Here is a 14060-nt window from a genome sequence, read left to right as displayed (position 1 = left end):
ATGTGGTGGTGGGGCTTGAACTCAGGTCATAGGTCCCCAAGCTCTTTTTTGCTCAAGGCTGTTGTTCTACCACTTTGAGTTATAGCTCCACTTCTCATTTTCTGGTGGTTAATTGGAGATCCAAGTCTCATTGACTTTCTTGCCCTGGCTTTATTTGAACCAGGATCCTCAGATCTCAGTCCTGAGTAGCCAAGATTATAGGTGTGAGTGAACTTGTCTTATTTTTAATCACATAATGGATATTGGAGATTGCATTTTATTTTAATTCTCTTCATCTAAAGTAGTTGTTGATTGTTATTTGGGTTGCTTTTTCTTGTGAGAATGAATATATGGCTTTCTATATCCTTCTAGGAGGAATTATAAAGTAAAAATATGTGACAGCATTTTACCATGATGGTAACAGTATATATATGGTGATCAAAAGTCAACACATCATCCTGTGGAGCTGTGAGGGGACTCATACCACCCACACCTCTGTCCCTGTCAGTGAATACTCACTATACATGTGTAAAATATTAATGTGTATATTTAATATGTACTTCATTGTACAATATTGTACATAATATGTACCAGTTTGACTAGCCTGCTCATCTCATGACCCTCATTTAAATGAGGGTCTTTGAATGTCCTCTTGGTATTTCATGCCTTAATATCACCAGTGTCAATATCAAAACTTCATCTCTACTATAATATTTGCACAACATTGACAAAATGTCTTAAGGGCCATCTCTTGTCTCTTTCCTCTTACTCAGACTTTATAACCTGCTCTGCTTCCTGAGGCCAACATACATTCTGACTTTTACATAGTGGATATTGTGATGAATGTTGATTGATTGCCACTAACTGGGTTATCAGTATTTTACTCAGCCATAATAATCCAACCTTATTGATGAAAGTACTAAAAGCAAGAAGAAAAATAACATATTAACTTCAATAGAAATAAATATTTTGACCATCTCCTGATTTAAATGCTAAAGACTTTGAAATACTTGCTTAATATGCCTTTTAAAAGGAACATAAGTACAATGAGATTTTTGGCCAAAACGTTGTTTGTTTCCAATTTAAAGTAAAAGTAATAGAAGTCCATAGTCAGTATATAACTACTCATCTATTAGAAATACAAATGTCAGGGCTGGGAAGGTGGCTCAGTGGTAGAGCGCTTGCCTTGCATGCATGAGGCCCTGGGTTCGATTCCTCAGCACCACATAAGCAGAAAAAAAAAGCGAGAAGTGGTGCTATGGCTCAAGTGGTAGAGCACTTGCCTTGAGCTGAAGAGCTGAGGGACAGCGCCCAGGCCCAAAGTTCAGGCCCCACGACCAGACCCAAAACAAAAAAAAAGAAAACAAGAAATACAAATGTCAGAAGAAAGATGCAGTGAACAATAAAAGAAAGCAGAAAGGACTGAAATTATGTGACCATATGTCTTAAATAATCATGTATGTCTTTAAACATAGTATAGAACTTAGTAATTCAATGTATTTTAAATAATGAATAATGTATTTTTATAAAAATTTTAAAATATTGGAATGTAACATTTCATGTAATATACAAATGTAACATAGTTAACAAGAAAAAAATTATATATTTAATGCATACAAATTTGTATTTATCATTTTAAGTGATTAAACAAGAATATGTTGAAATGTTTATCCATCCATGAACAAGCAAACTATTATGAAACTATACTTTCCTCAGCTATTACTCCATAAATCAAATACACTGTGATATACTATTAAAGCGAATTTTGTAATATATACAGCCCATTCTTGAAAGTGTAGCACCATATAGAGAAAGCAGAGAAAGTGCAGGAGGAAGAAAGACGAAAGGAAAAGAAAGACAAAAGGGAAAGGGAGAAGCTGTGGAGAAGTTGATCTAATGAGACAGATTGAGGAATGTTGCAAAAGACAGATGTGTGAAAAGAAATATACAACTATTAAAATACATTAATGAGTATGTGAAAACATGGAACTTTGTTAAGCAGAAAATATTAATGAAATGTATTTGATGATTAAGCAGCATAATGATATACAGACAAGATGTTAACATACTTTAAAATATCAGGAAACTGAGATAATGGTGATTACAGCTTGAAGCCAGCCTCAGCAGGAAAGTCCACAAGACTCTTATCTACAACTAACAACAAAAGAGCTAAAAGTGGAGCTGTAGCTTAAGTGGTAAAGCGCTAGCCTTCAGAAAAACAAAACAAAAACAGGGACAGTGCCCAGGCTTTAAGTTAAAACCAGATGACTGATACCAAAAAACTAATTTTAGACAAATGATTAAGAAATCAAAATTGGGAAACAGGTCAACAGTGAAAATATTACATTAGAGATGTTGGAACTAAGTGCAAAGGAAATAGGAACCAAAGATAAACAGAATGAAATTAAAATTTAACTGGCTCTGGCTACAACTTAGACTCTACCATTACTAAAGAAATGAGTAAGAGTCACTTCTTCAATGAGGTGATTCCCACAGTATATCTTAATATCTAAAGGAAAAAATGTAGATTTAATCTAGACCTTCTGTAAATTTAAACAAACATATAAGTGTCATCCTAAGAGGGCTTATTTCTCCCAGTATATGTTTTGTCCCTGAAGCCATGCAGAAAATTTCTCTCTGGCCTTAACAAGATGATGTAGCACTTGGGAGCAAAGATGCAACCCAGGAGCCCTGCACTGGAGGCCAAGATAGAGAAGGCCTCCACAGCCACCATAATCTTCCCCTTAGCACTGTGGTAGACAGGCAGGAAGGTGAGCCACACACTGCAAAACACCAGCATGCTGAAGGTCAGGAACTTGGCTTCATTAAAGGCATCAGGCAGATTCCTGGCCAGAAAAGCCACAATGAAGCTGGCTAAGGCCAGGAAAACAAGGTATCCCAAGACACAGTAGAAAGCAGTGAGGGAGCCCTTGTTGCAGAGAATGATGACATGACCATGTTCAGATTGTGTATCTGTGTCAATGAAGGGAGGAGAAGACCCCAGTCAGAGTACAAAGAGAGTTACTTGGATAAGGGTACAGATGGGAATAATGAAGTTAGGAGCTCCTGATAACAGCAGCCACCTCATCCTTCTCTCTGCAGAAGTAACTTTGAAGGCCAGAACCACAGTCAATGTTTTGGCCAAGACAGTAGAAACTGCTACAGTGAACACAGTTCCAAATGTTGTCTGCTGCAGAATGCAGGTGACCATGTTGGGACGGCCAATAAAGAGCAAGGAGCACAAGAAAGAGAATATGAGGGAGATAAGCAGGATGTAGCTGAGGGCCTGATTATTGGCCTTGACAATGGGGGTGTTCTGATGTTTCACAAAGACCCCAAGAACAACTGCTGCAAGTGTAGATAAACAAAGAGCCATGCAAGCCAGGGCCATCCCCAAGGGTTCTTCATAAGCGAGGAAACTTGCAGCTCTTAGGAGACACTGGTTGTGCTCTGTGTTGGCATACTGATGATCGGGACATTTCACACAGTGCTCCATGTCTGGTGAGGAAGCCAAAGAACCATTAGTCCTTTTTCAGTACTTAAAAGGAAATTGAGAAATCCCAACCCAGAGGTAATTCTGATATGTCAGTACTTGATCATAAAACTAAGTATTTTTGTTTTTATTGTAAAAATACTGTAGAGTTGTTAGTTATATGAGCAAGGTAATGAGTACATTTCTTATCAAGCATTGTTGCCTCCTCCTTTGTTTTTCCCATACCATACCCTCCCTCCCACTTCTACAACTACACCATCTACCCCCCCAACCAAACCCACCCCCCACCTAAATTGTAAAGTTCATTGTTCAATAGTGTCTTGTACATCTCATTGTTACAATAGGTCAACCTGTTGGCACAGGCCAAAATTTTCTTAATAGAGACCCAGAAACACAACAAATCAAAGAAAGGTTGGACAAATGGGATTGCATGAAGCTTCAGAGAGAGCTTCTGCATGATAAAGGACATACCTAGCAAGATCAATAGAAAGCCCACCGATTGGGAGAAGATCTTCACTAGTCATACAATGGACAAGGGTCTCATATCTAAAATATACTTGGAATTCAAAATATTAAATTCCCCAATGACAAATCATCAAAGAAACAACTACCCAATAAATAAATGGGCTAAAGACTTAAAGAGAAACTTCTCTGAAGAGGAAATAAAAATTGCCAATAGACACATGAAGAAATGCTCAACTTCTCTAGCCATAAAAGAAATGCAAATCAAAACAACATTGAGAATCCACCTCACCCCAGTTACAATGGAAATAATCAAGAACTCTAATGACAACAGATGCTGGAGGGGATGTGGCCAGAAGGGAACCCTACTGCATTTCTGGTGGGAGTGTAAATTTGTTCAAATACTTTGGAAAGCAACATGGAGGTTCCTCAAAAGACTCCACATAGAGCTCCCCTATGACCCAGCAATCCCACTTTGGGGCATTTGCCCAAAAGATCACAAACAAGACCATACTAAAAGTATTGCTTTAAATTTTTATTGTAAAGGTGATGTACAGAGGGGTTACATTTATATAAGTTGGGTATTGAGTACATTTCTTTTTGAACAGTGTCACCCTCACCTTTAATTTATCTGTTTCCACCCTCCCAATCACCTCCCAAGTTGTACGGTTCATTTCTAACATAGCATCCAGTATCACTGATGAATTAGTTCACCCTTCATCCCACCATTTCTGTGCTTCCCCTTCCCTACTCCTAATCAGATAAACTTACATGCAAGAAAAAAAATCACACAAGAAATCAAAAACATCAATAAAAGGGGTAAAACAGGAAAAAAAGAACCACAAAAGTAAAATAAAAGCTTGTTTCCATTTCTTGGAGTTCATTTCTATAATCATTTTATATGATCATATGCACATAGCTATTGAGCTCATGTGATCCTCTCCTAATAATATCCTCCTTGGTTCCTCAAAAGACTTCACATAGAACTCCCCTATGACCCAGCAATCCCACTTTTGGGCAGTTACCCAAATGTTTACAAACAAGACCACACTAAAGCTACCAGCACAACTATGTTTATTGCAGCATTATTTACCATAGCTAAGATATGGAACCAACCCAGATGCCCCTCAGTAGATGAATGGATCAAGAAAATGTGGTATATATACACAATGGAATTCTATGCCTCCATCAGAAAGAATGACATTGCTCCATTTGTTAGGAAGTGGAAAAACTTGGAAAAAATTATATTAAGTGAAGTAAGCCAGGCCCAAAGAAACATAGGTCCCATAGTTTCCCTTATTTGCAATATCTAGTATATATATGAGTCAAGCGGAAAAGGTCAGATAATGTGATGTCAGGAAAATGAACCCTTAGATATGTATTTTAATGTTTTTTCTTTCATGCATGTGTTTCTAACGCATTTATAAGATTATCTCTTTGTTGCTTTGTATGTCCCTCCCCCACAGTATAACCCCTGCTTTCACTATATTTGATGTCAGTATAACTTGTGGAGGAGATGGGGAAAAACCAGTTGTTTAAGGATACAGGCGGACCTGTTGCAACAATGAGAAGTACAAGTTGTCATGTCCAAAACGAGCTTTACAACGTCGGTGCGGGGGGGGGGGGGGGGAAGTGGGGGGAAGGAGAAGGATTGGGATTGGGGGGGAGGGGGAGGGGGGAGGCTGGGAAGGGATGTGAAGGGTAAACCAAAGGAGGAGGCTGCAATGCTTGGTAAGAAATGTACGCATTATCTTGCCCATGTAATTGTAACCCCTCTGTACAGTATGTTCACAAATAAAATAAAATTAAATTTAAAAAAAATTAAAATCCAAAAAAATAATAATATCCTCCTTTGGTCTCACTGCATGTTCAGAGTCCTGATTAATTTGTTATATATAAGTGTAAATTTTTGTCATTTACTACCTATTAGGTTTACTAGTAGATTTATAGGCACATCCTAATTATTCTCTTTTCCTTCTCTATTATTCTCTTCTTCCTCAGCATCTGTCATTCTTACATTAGGTTTTTTGATTGAGGCCTAAAGTTCCTGCAAGCTCTTTAGTTTTTTTTTGTTTTGAATAATTGTGCCTTCTTTCTCTGTAATAGCCAGGCTCTCTATGATTCCTGAGACTCTGTCTTCTACATCATCTAATCTACTGTCAAGTCTTTCCACTTTGTATTTATTAACCTGCCTTCTATTTTTTGATAGATTCTGTTTCTTTATTGAAGCTTTGTTTTAGGTCTTCTATGAACCACTTCCTGGATTTATCTGTGTCTTCTTTCTTTTTTATTTTTTTTCTTTTTAATATATATTTTTATTGCAAAGATACTGTACAGAAAGGTTACAGTTACATGAATAAGGTAATGAGTACATTTCCTATCTACGATTTTTACCCCCTCCTTTGTTTTTCCCCTACCATCTCTTCCCTCCCCACTTTCCCAACTCCTCCTCACCTGCCTCTCGAAGTTGTAAATTCCTTTTCAATAGTGTCTTGTACATCTCATTGTTATGATGGGTTAACCTGTTCTTTATTTCAACATTTTCTTATTTCCCTTCTCCTCCCCATATTAGAAAAATATGTATATACAATGTTCAGGGCATCAGAATCAAATACAGTGAAAACAGGGGTTATACCATGTGGGAAGAACATAGAAAAGAAACAAAAAAATCACATAGTACATTTTAAATACATTAAAAACAACAGCAATAAAGATGAAACCTCTTGTGTCCCTATATTGGGGTACATTTCGTTTAGTATCATCTTGTATGGTCATATGTACCTATCTTTAGACATTTCTGCTTGTCTGCTAAGATTATCTTGAATATACACTAATTATTACAAATGAAAGAAACCATAGGATATGAATAAAATTCAAAGATAAATTCTATGTTGCCTCCAAGAAAGCCATTAAAGTCTCTCATAGACTGCAAATGAAGGAGTGGAGGTAGTCTATGCAAGAGGAAATCAAAAGAAAAGAAAAGTATCCACAGCATGTTGTGTCAGATAGACCTTCAATACAATGAAAAGTGACAAATATCACAATTCAATGACAAATGGATCAAATCAGCAACATGATAGCAATTTTAATATATATTTTTATTGTAAAGATACTGTACAAAGGGGTTACAGTTACATGAGTAAGATAATGAATACATTTTCTATCCATCCTTGTTACCTCCTTTGTTTTTCCCCTACCATCCCTTCCCTCCCCACCTTCCCAACTCTTCTCTCCTGCCCCCCCAAGTTGTACAGTTCGTTTTCAACATAGTGTCTTGTACATCTCATTGTTACAATGGGTCAACCTTATTTCAGCTTTTTGTTATTTCCCTTCCCCTCTCCAAATTAGAAAAACATATATACAAAATGCAAGGCACCAGACCAAATACAATGAAAACAGGGGTTATACCATGGGGAAGAACATACAAAAGAAACAAAAAAATCACGTAGTACATTATAAGTACATTTAAAACAACAGCAACAAAGATAAAAACTCTTGTGTCCCTATCTTGGGGTTCATTTTGCTTAGCATCATCTTATATGATCATATGTACACAGCTTTTGACCTTTTCTGCTTGTCCTAGACATATACTAGTTATTGCAAATAAGGGAAACCATGGAACCACTGCTTCTTTGGGCTTGGCTTATTTCACTTAATATAATTTTTTCCAAGTCTTTCCATTTCTTAACAAATGGGGCAGTGTCATTCTTTCTGATGGAGGCATAGGATTCATATATATATATATATATATATATATATATATATATATATATATATATATATGATAAACATAGTTGTGCTGCTAGCTTTAGTATATCCTTGTTTGTGATCGTTTGGCTAAATGCCCAAAAGTGCGATTGCTGGGTCATAGGGAAGCTCTTCTGAGGAACCTCCATACTGCTTTCTAAAGTGGTTGGACTTAGCAATTTCATATGCATATTCACTCATTAGCTAAGGACTTTATTACATGAAGGAAATATTAGAAGAAAAAAGAGATGGTCCCAATACCATAATCAATAAAGAAATGTTCTCATTAACTGACCTATTTAGCAGTAACTCTTCTGTACATTACCTTGAATATATATTTGTTTTCATTTCATATGTATATGTATATATATACATATATATATACACACATATATATGTATGCATATATATGTGTATATATATATATATATATATATATATATGAAAGGAAAAGGAAAACAGCTTCACAGCACAAAAAAGTAAGGAATGTTTGGATAGATCAAGCAAATGAACAAGGATTCAGCACAGAGAAATTTCACCCTAGATCAAGTGAGTCACACTTACAAAACATTTTCACCCAGGTTTGTACATTGAACATTTTCCTGTATATATCATAGGAGAGGAACCAAAACCAGCCTCAAAAATTTTAAAATACTGAAATTTTCTTGAACCTACCTTGAAACTCCAATGCAGTAAAGCTAGAAATTATCAGTACACATGGGAAAATCTTCATAAACATCAAATCTAAAAATTATTTTTCAGCTATCAGTGGTAAAATAAAAATTAAAAAAATAAAAATGAAAATAGAAGAGCAAAATCAATGTATATTGCAAAAGGAGTAAAAGTAAACATTTCCCTTTTTATCTCTAAGTAATTATCCAAAGGGGATTAATGCTACACGTTAGTTAATAAGTACAATGCATCTTAATATCATCCTTTTAATTGTTCTTCCCCGTATTTTCCCAACCTCATCCATAAACACGAGTTGATTGTTTTAATAGGAAACATTAGGAATCATTGTACAGAGTTGTATATTAAAGAATCTTAACTGCATTTCAAGGAACAAGAATACAACTAAACCCAAAATTAGTAGAATGAATGAAATAGGAGTAAAATAAATCAAGAATAAAAACACAAAAAAAAATAAAAACAGTAGCAATAATCAGTAAAGCAAAGAGGAAAACAAAAGGGAAAAGTCTTAAGACTACAGAAAACGTAGAGAAGACTGAAGCAAGTAACATCTCACATGAAAGCAGAAACATAAAATATCATTAAAGATACTTTAAGAAAAGGACATGTCAGTAACTTTATAACATGGAAGAAATGACATGGTACATTTTCCAGTGCTAAACTAGGAAGACACAAAAAAAAAACAAAAATAAATAACTTTAATGGAGTTCAGTAATAAAAAGCTTGTCATGGTTTTACTGCTGAATTGTTCTCAGAATTAAACTGTGACTAAAACCCATTTTTTAGTTTGGAATATAATTGGAAGAAATTCCTTATAACACATTCTATGATCTTGATATTACCTTTAAACCAAACCAGAGGAGGAAGTGAAACTATAATAAGAACTATATTTGCTGTCTATGATAAACGTAGCAGCAAATATTCTAGTCAAAATAGTAACAAAGTGGTTATAACACTTATAGTCTATTCCTCAAGAGCAAGAGTTGAAGAATCGAGAACACATAATTTCAAACTTTCCCCCTCTCTTCTGGGATGATGGTGGCATCAAAAGGTAAACTGCCTAGGTGTCTGACCAAACAGATTTAGGGTCCCAGCACACATGTCACCTCAAGAGATCCACACCAATCGAACTTTGAGCTGATACTCATTCAACTATAGAAGAAATCACACTATAAGAGGGCAAGAACAGAAATCAGCGAAGTTTTCAGAAACAGCATGTGGATCCCTGCTAACAATTGCAGTCAGGGTGCACTACCCCAGGCAGCATAGAGATTGAGAGTGACACTCCTAAAACACCACCACCAATCAAACTTTAAACAGAGACTCATTCTAGTACAGAAAAAAAAACACACCGCGGCAATGCAAGAAAAGAAATCAGTGAAGATTTCAAAAACAGTGTGTGGACCCCTGCTAACAATTGCAGTCAGAGTGGACTACCCCAGGCAGCATAGAGATTGAGAGTGACACTCCTGAAACACCACCAATCAAACTTTAAACAGAGACTCATTCTAGTAAGGAAAAAAATCACACCATGGAAATGCAAGAAATCAGTGAGGATTACAGAAACAGTGTGTGCACCCCTACTGAGCAGCTATTGTGGAAGCCATACTGCACTAGACAATGCAAGAAGGGGGAGAGTGAAGAGGAGTTTGAGACCACCATATACGGGCACAGAGATGCCTCACAAGGACTCCACTGTGTAGCTCAATACCAGCTCAGGGATCTGTAAGTAGCCCATTGGAGGACTATTTCCCTGTGGTGACCCAAAGCACCTAGACCAGATCCTCTGCCTTAGAGGGAGGGAGCATATTAGAAAAAGGCAAAGAACCAAACTCTTCCCACACCTTCTGTGGCTATCCAGGAAAGAATCCTGGGACACAGCCTTGCTCCCGTACCAACAAACTACAACTCACAACTCTTCCACAAAACTCCCACCAGTGGACAGCAATGCCCCTTGAAGAGGCAGGCAGCGAGCAAAGCATTTGGGAAAACAACACCAGGACCTACACCAGACAGGAAAGACTACTCATAATCACTACAATCTCAACCCAACTACTCTTATGGGAATAACTGCATATAGCTCCAGTAGCAACTAGAGTGAAACTACAACTATGAACTGAAGATCTTCCTCTAAAGTGGCCCTAATTCAAGCCATTCCCAGAGAAACTGCAGTATGGAACAGACTTGGTCTCTGACAAACTGAGCAGAGAGCCTCTTTTATTTTTTTTTTCTTTTTCACCTTCAGTTTTTAGAGAATGTGTATCTTCAAGTTGAACATTCTGGGTCTAATGATTTGATGATTTGAGATTTGTATTTACACAATTTATAAACTATTGTTTGTAATATATACACACATATAACACCCTACTGTTCTTTATAACATCTTTCTTCAAAATTAGAGCTGTTATTAGCTTAAGCTTTTTAGAGAAGTCAAGGCTCAAGGCACTTAACCCAATTTCTCTGTACTCCCTTTTTCAATATAGAATACAAAGGATTTTTCTCCTTTTTTGTCTTTTTCTTCTCCTTCATTTATATCCTCCATGATGCTCATTTCCTGTCCTCTCCTCTTTCCTTTCTTCAACTCCCCTATAAACTTGTACCCATCTCACTCATGTCCCTAAAAACTACCCATCCCCATTCTAACCATATCTCACAATCTCACTCAGTATTTTCACCTAATACTAACTTTTTGACAGTTCATTTCCACAGCACAACTGAACCCATACAGGGTTCAGATAAGTAAATCTCATCAAGGGGAAAGGACACCAGCTGCCTAGTCACTCAAAAAAGATAAGAAACAGACTGTTTAAAGAACACAGATAAAGCCAAAAGTGTCTTCAAATGGACAGAGCACATCAAAGAAATCCTAGAACTATACAAATCCAAGGGAATACTATGATCACAGAAAACAACCAGACAACAGAGCAAGGAAATAGGGATCTAGAAGACATTTTACAAGATGCACTGTCATTACTGATAAATTTAATTAATGAAAAGTTTGAAAACATAAACAAGAAAATTTGTAAGCATGATGAGACTAATGAAAGAATAATTGAAGAATTCATGGAGAACACAAACAGGAAGCTAACAGAAACCCAAAAGATGGGAAAGGAGTCCAAGGAAAAATCAGCCACCCAGTTAAAAGAGATTAAGAAAAATACAAGCAAATCAGTAGCATAAAGAGGTCCTTAGGAATACTTAGACAAGACTTCAAAAAAGATGTAGAAAATATCAATAATGACCAAACAGAAAAAAATAACTAATAAAGTGGAAAGTCATTGTGGCCAAAAACATGAGGGAAAAGATTAAGAGCTGGAAGACAGAGCAGATCAAATTAACCGATGAGGTTATTATACAGAACTATTCCAAGAAAGAAGAAAGAAGCCTGCAGGAAACCCAAAACTCAATTCAAAGACTGAATTAGATTGATAGATATCCAGAAAGGTAAAGAGGGGACAGCCAAGGAGATAGGAAACATACTTCACAGAATCCTAGCAGAGAATTTCCCAAATATCCTAAAAGAAACACGCATTCAGATATGAGAAGCATTTAGGACACTCAACAGACTAGAATAGAACAGATCATCCTACAGCCACATTATAATCCACACTGGATCAATAGAGACCAAAGAAAGGATCCTCAAAGCTGTCAGAGAGAAAAGATTGATTACTTATAAAGGGAAACCAGTGAGAACAACTGAAGACTTACCAGTTGAGACCATGAAAGCAAGAAGAGCCTGGTATGATGTAGTCTAAACCCTAAAATCAAACAATTATGAACCCAGAATACTGCACCCAGCAAAGCTCACCTTCATAACCAAAGGACAAATTAAAACATTCCATAACAAAAAAATTTAAATAATCTATGTCCAACAAACCAGCACTCCAGAAAATATTTTCAGATACAGAAAACAAGAATACTATGCTGGCAGAAAAAAAATGCTCCTTAAAATAGAATCAGATAAATATGGCAAAAATGGAGAAGGCACAAGACCCTAAGAAGGGTGATAGCATGGCAGACATTACCAGACAACTCTCAGTCCTAATTTTCATTATCAATGGAATTATCTTTCCCATTAGAAGAAATAGACTGACTACTTGGATCAAAAAGCAAGACCTGTCCATATGTAGTTTACAAGAGACACATCTTGGTGACAAAAGTAGACACATTCTTAACATTCTCAAAGTGAAAGATTGGAAACAATCTTTCAAGCAAATGGCCTCAATAAACTGGCCAGAGTAGTAATCCTAATATCAGAGTCTTCAAATTAAAATCAGTCATAAAGGGAACTCCACTACAGGAGAATATGGCAATTCTAACTATATATATATGCATCAAAAGCTGGAGCACCCAACTTTATCAAACACATACTCCTTGGCTTAAAGGTTCACATAGATCAAAACATATTGATTGTTGGCAACTTCAGCACATCATTGAGACCTCTGGAGAGATCATCCAGGCAAAAACAGTAAAGACAACACAGACCTAAATAATTATATTGATCAACTATATTTAAGAGACATCTACAGACTATTTCACCCAACAGCATTAGAATACACAGCAGCCCATGGCACATTCTCCAAAATAGATCATGTTAGGTCACAAAGCAAATCCATGCAAAAAATTTTTAAATTTAAATCATTGCTTGCCTCCTATCAGACCACAGCAGAAAATAAAAGAGTATTGCTCAATAGCAAGAACCCTACTTCATTGTTGGTGGGGTGTAAACTTGTTCAAACACTTTGGAAAGTAGTATGGAGGTTCCTCAAAAGACTCCACAGAGAGCACTCCTATGACCCAGCAATCCCACTTTTAGACATTTACCCAAATGATCACAAACAAGACCACACTAAAGCTACCAGAACAACTATGTTTATTGCAGCATTAATTAGCATAGCTAAGATATGGAACCAACCCAGATGCCCCTCAGTAGATGAATGGATCAAGAAAATGTGGTATATATACACAATGGAATTGTATGCCTCCATCAGAAAGAATGACATTGCTTCATTGTTTAGGAAATGGAAAGACTTGGAAACAATTATATTAAGTGAAGTAAGCCAGGCCCAAAGAAACATAGGTCCCATGGTTTCCCATATTTGCAATAACTAGTATATGTCTATGACCAGCAGAAACAGTCAGATAAGTTGATATTAAGCGAAATTAACCCCAAGATAAGGATTCAAATGTGTTTTTTTTTCTTTCTTGCTATTGTTTCTAACATATTTATAAGATATTTCTTTGTTGTTTTGTATGTCCCTCCCCCAAGGTATAACCCCCATTTTCACCCTATTTGATGTTGGTATAATTTGTGGAAGGGAAGGGAAAAAAACAAATCATTTAAATAGGGATACAGGTGGACCCATTGCAACAATGAGATGTACAAGGCATTATGTCGAAAAACGAACTTTACAACTTTGGCACGGTGCGGGGATGGTTGGGGGAGGGGACAGGGTGGCTGGAGGGGGGAGGAGATGGGAAGGGATGGGAAGGGAAAACAAAGGAGAAGGCAACAATGCTTGATAAGAAATGTACTCATTACTGAACAACACATTGCTGAGTGATTAGTGGGTCATCGAGGATATTAGAAAGAAAATTCAAACATTTATGGAATTTGATCAAAATGAACACATAAAATAACATCTCCTTTGGGACACAGCAAAGACAGTACTCAGAGGAAAATTTATGG

The 14060-nt window shown here is 36.5% G+C and overlaps 1 protein-coding gene across 1 annotated transcript in view; it reads right to left on the bottom strand.

The window, feature by feature from the left end:
* Window positions 1–2554: 2554 nt before the first annotated feature.
* LOC138814219 (vomeronasal type-2 receptor 116-like) overlaps window positions 2555–14060 on the bottom strand; it is a 46176-nt gene continuing 34670 nt past the window's right edge. The window contains 1 exon segment of the mRNA XM_070003229.1: window positions 2555–3477. Coding sequence (XP_069859330.1) covers window positions 2555–3477 — 923 coding nt within the window.

The sequence above is a fragment of the Dipodomys merriami genome, unplaced genomic scaffold (assembly GCF_024711535.1).
Source record: "Dipodomys merriami isolate MVZ:Mamm:240054 unplaced genomic scaffold, mDipMer1.0.p SCAF_6, whole genome shotgun sequence".
Taxonomy (NCBI): Eukaryota; Metazoa; Chordata; class Mammalia; order Rodentia; family Heteromyidae; genus Dipodomys; species Dipodomys merriami.
Note: the sequence above shows the minus strand (reverse complement) of the source record. Positions and strands in the feature narration are given on the sequence as shown.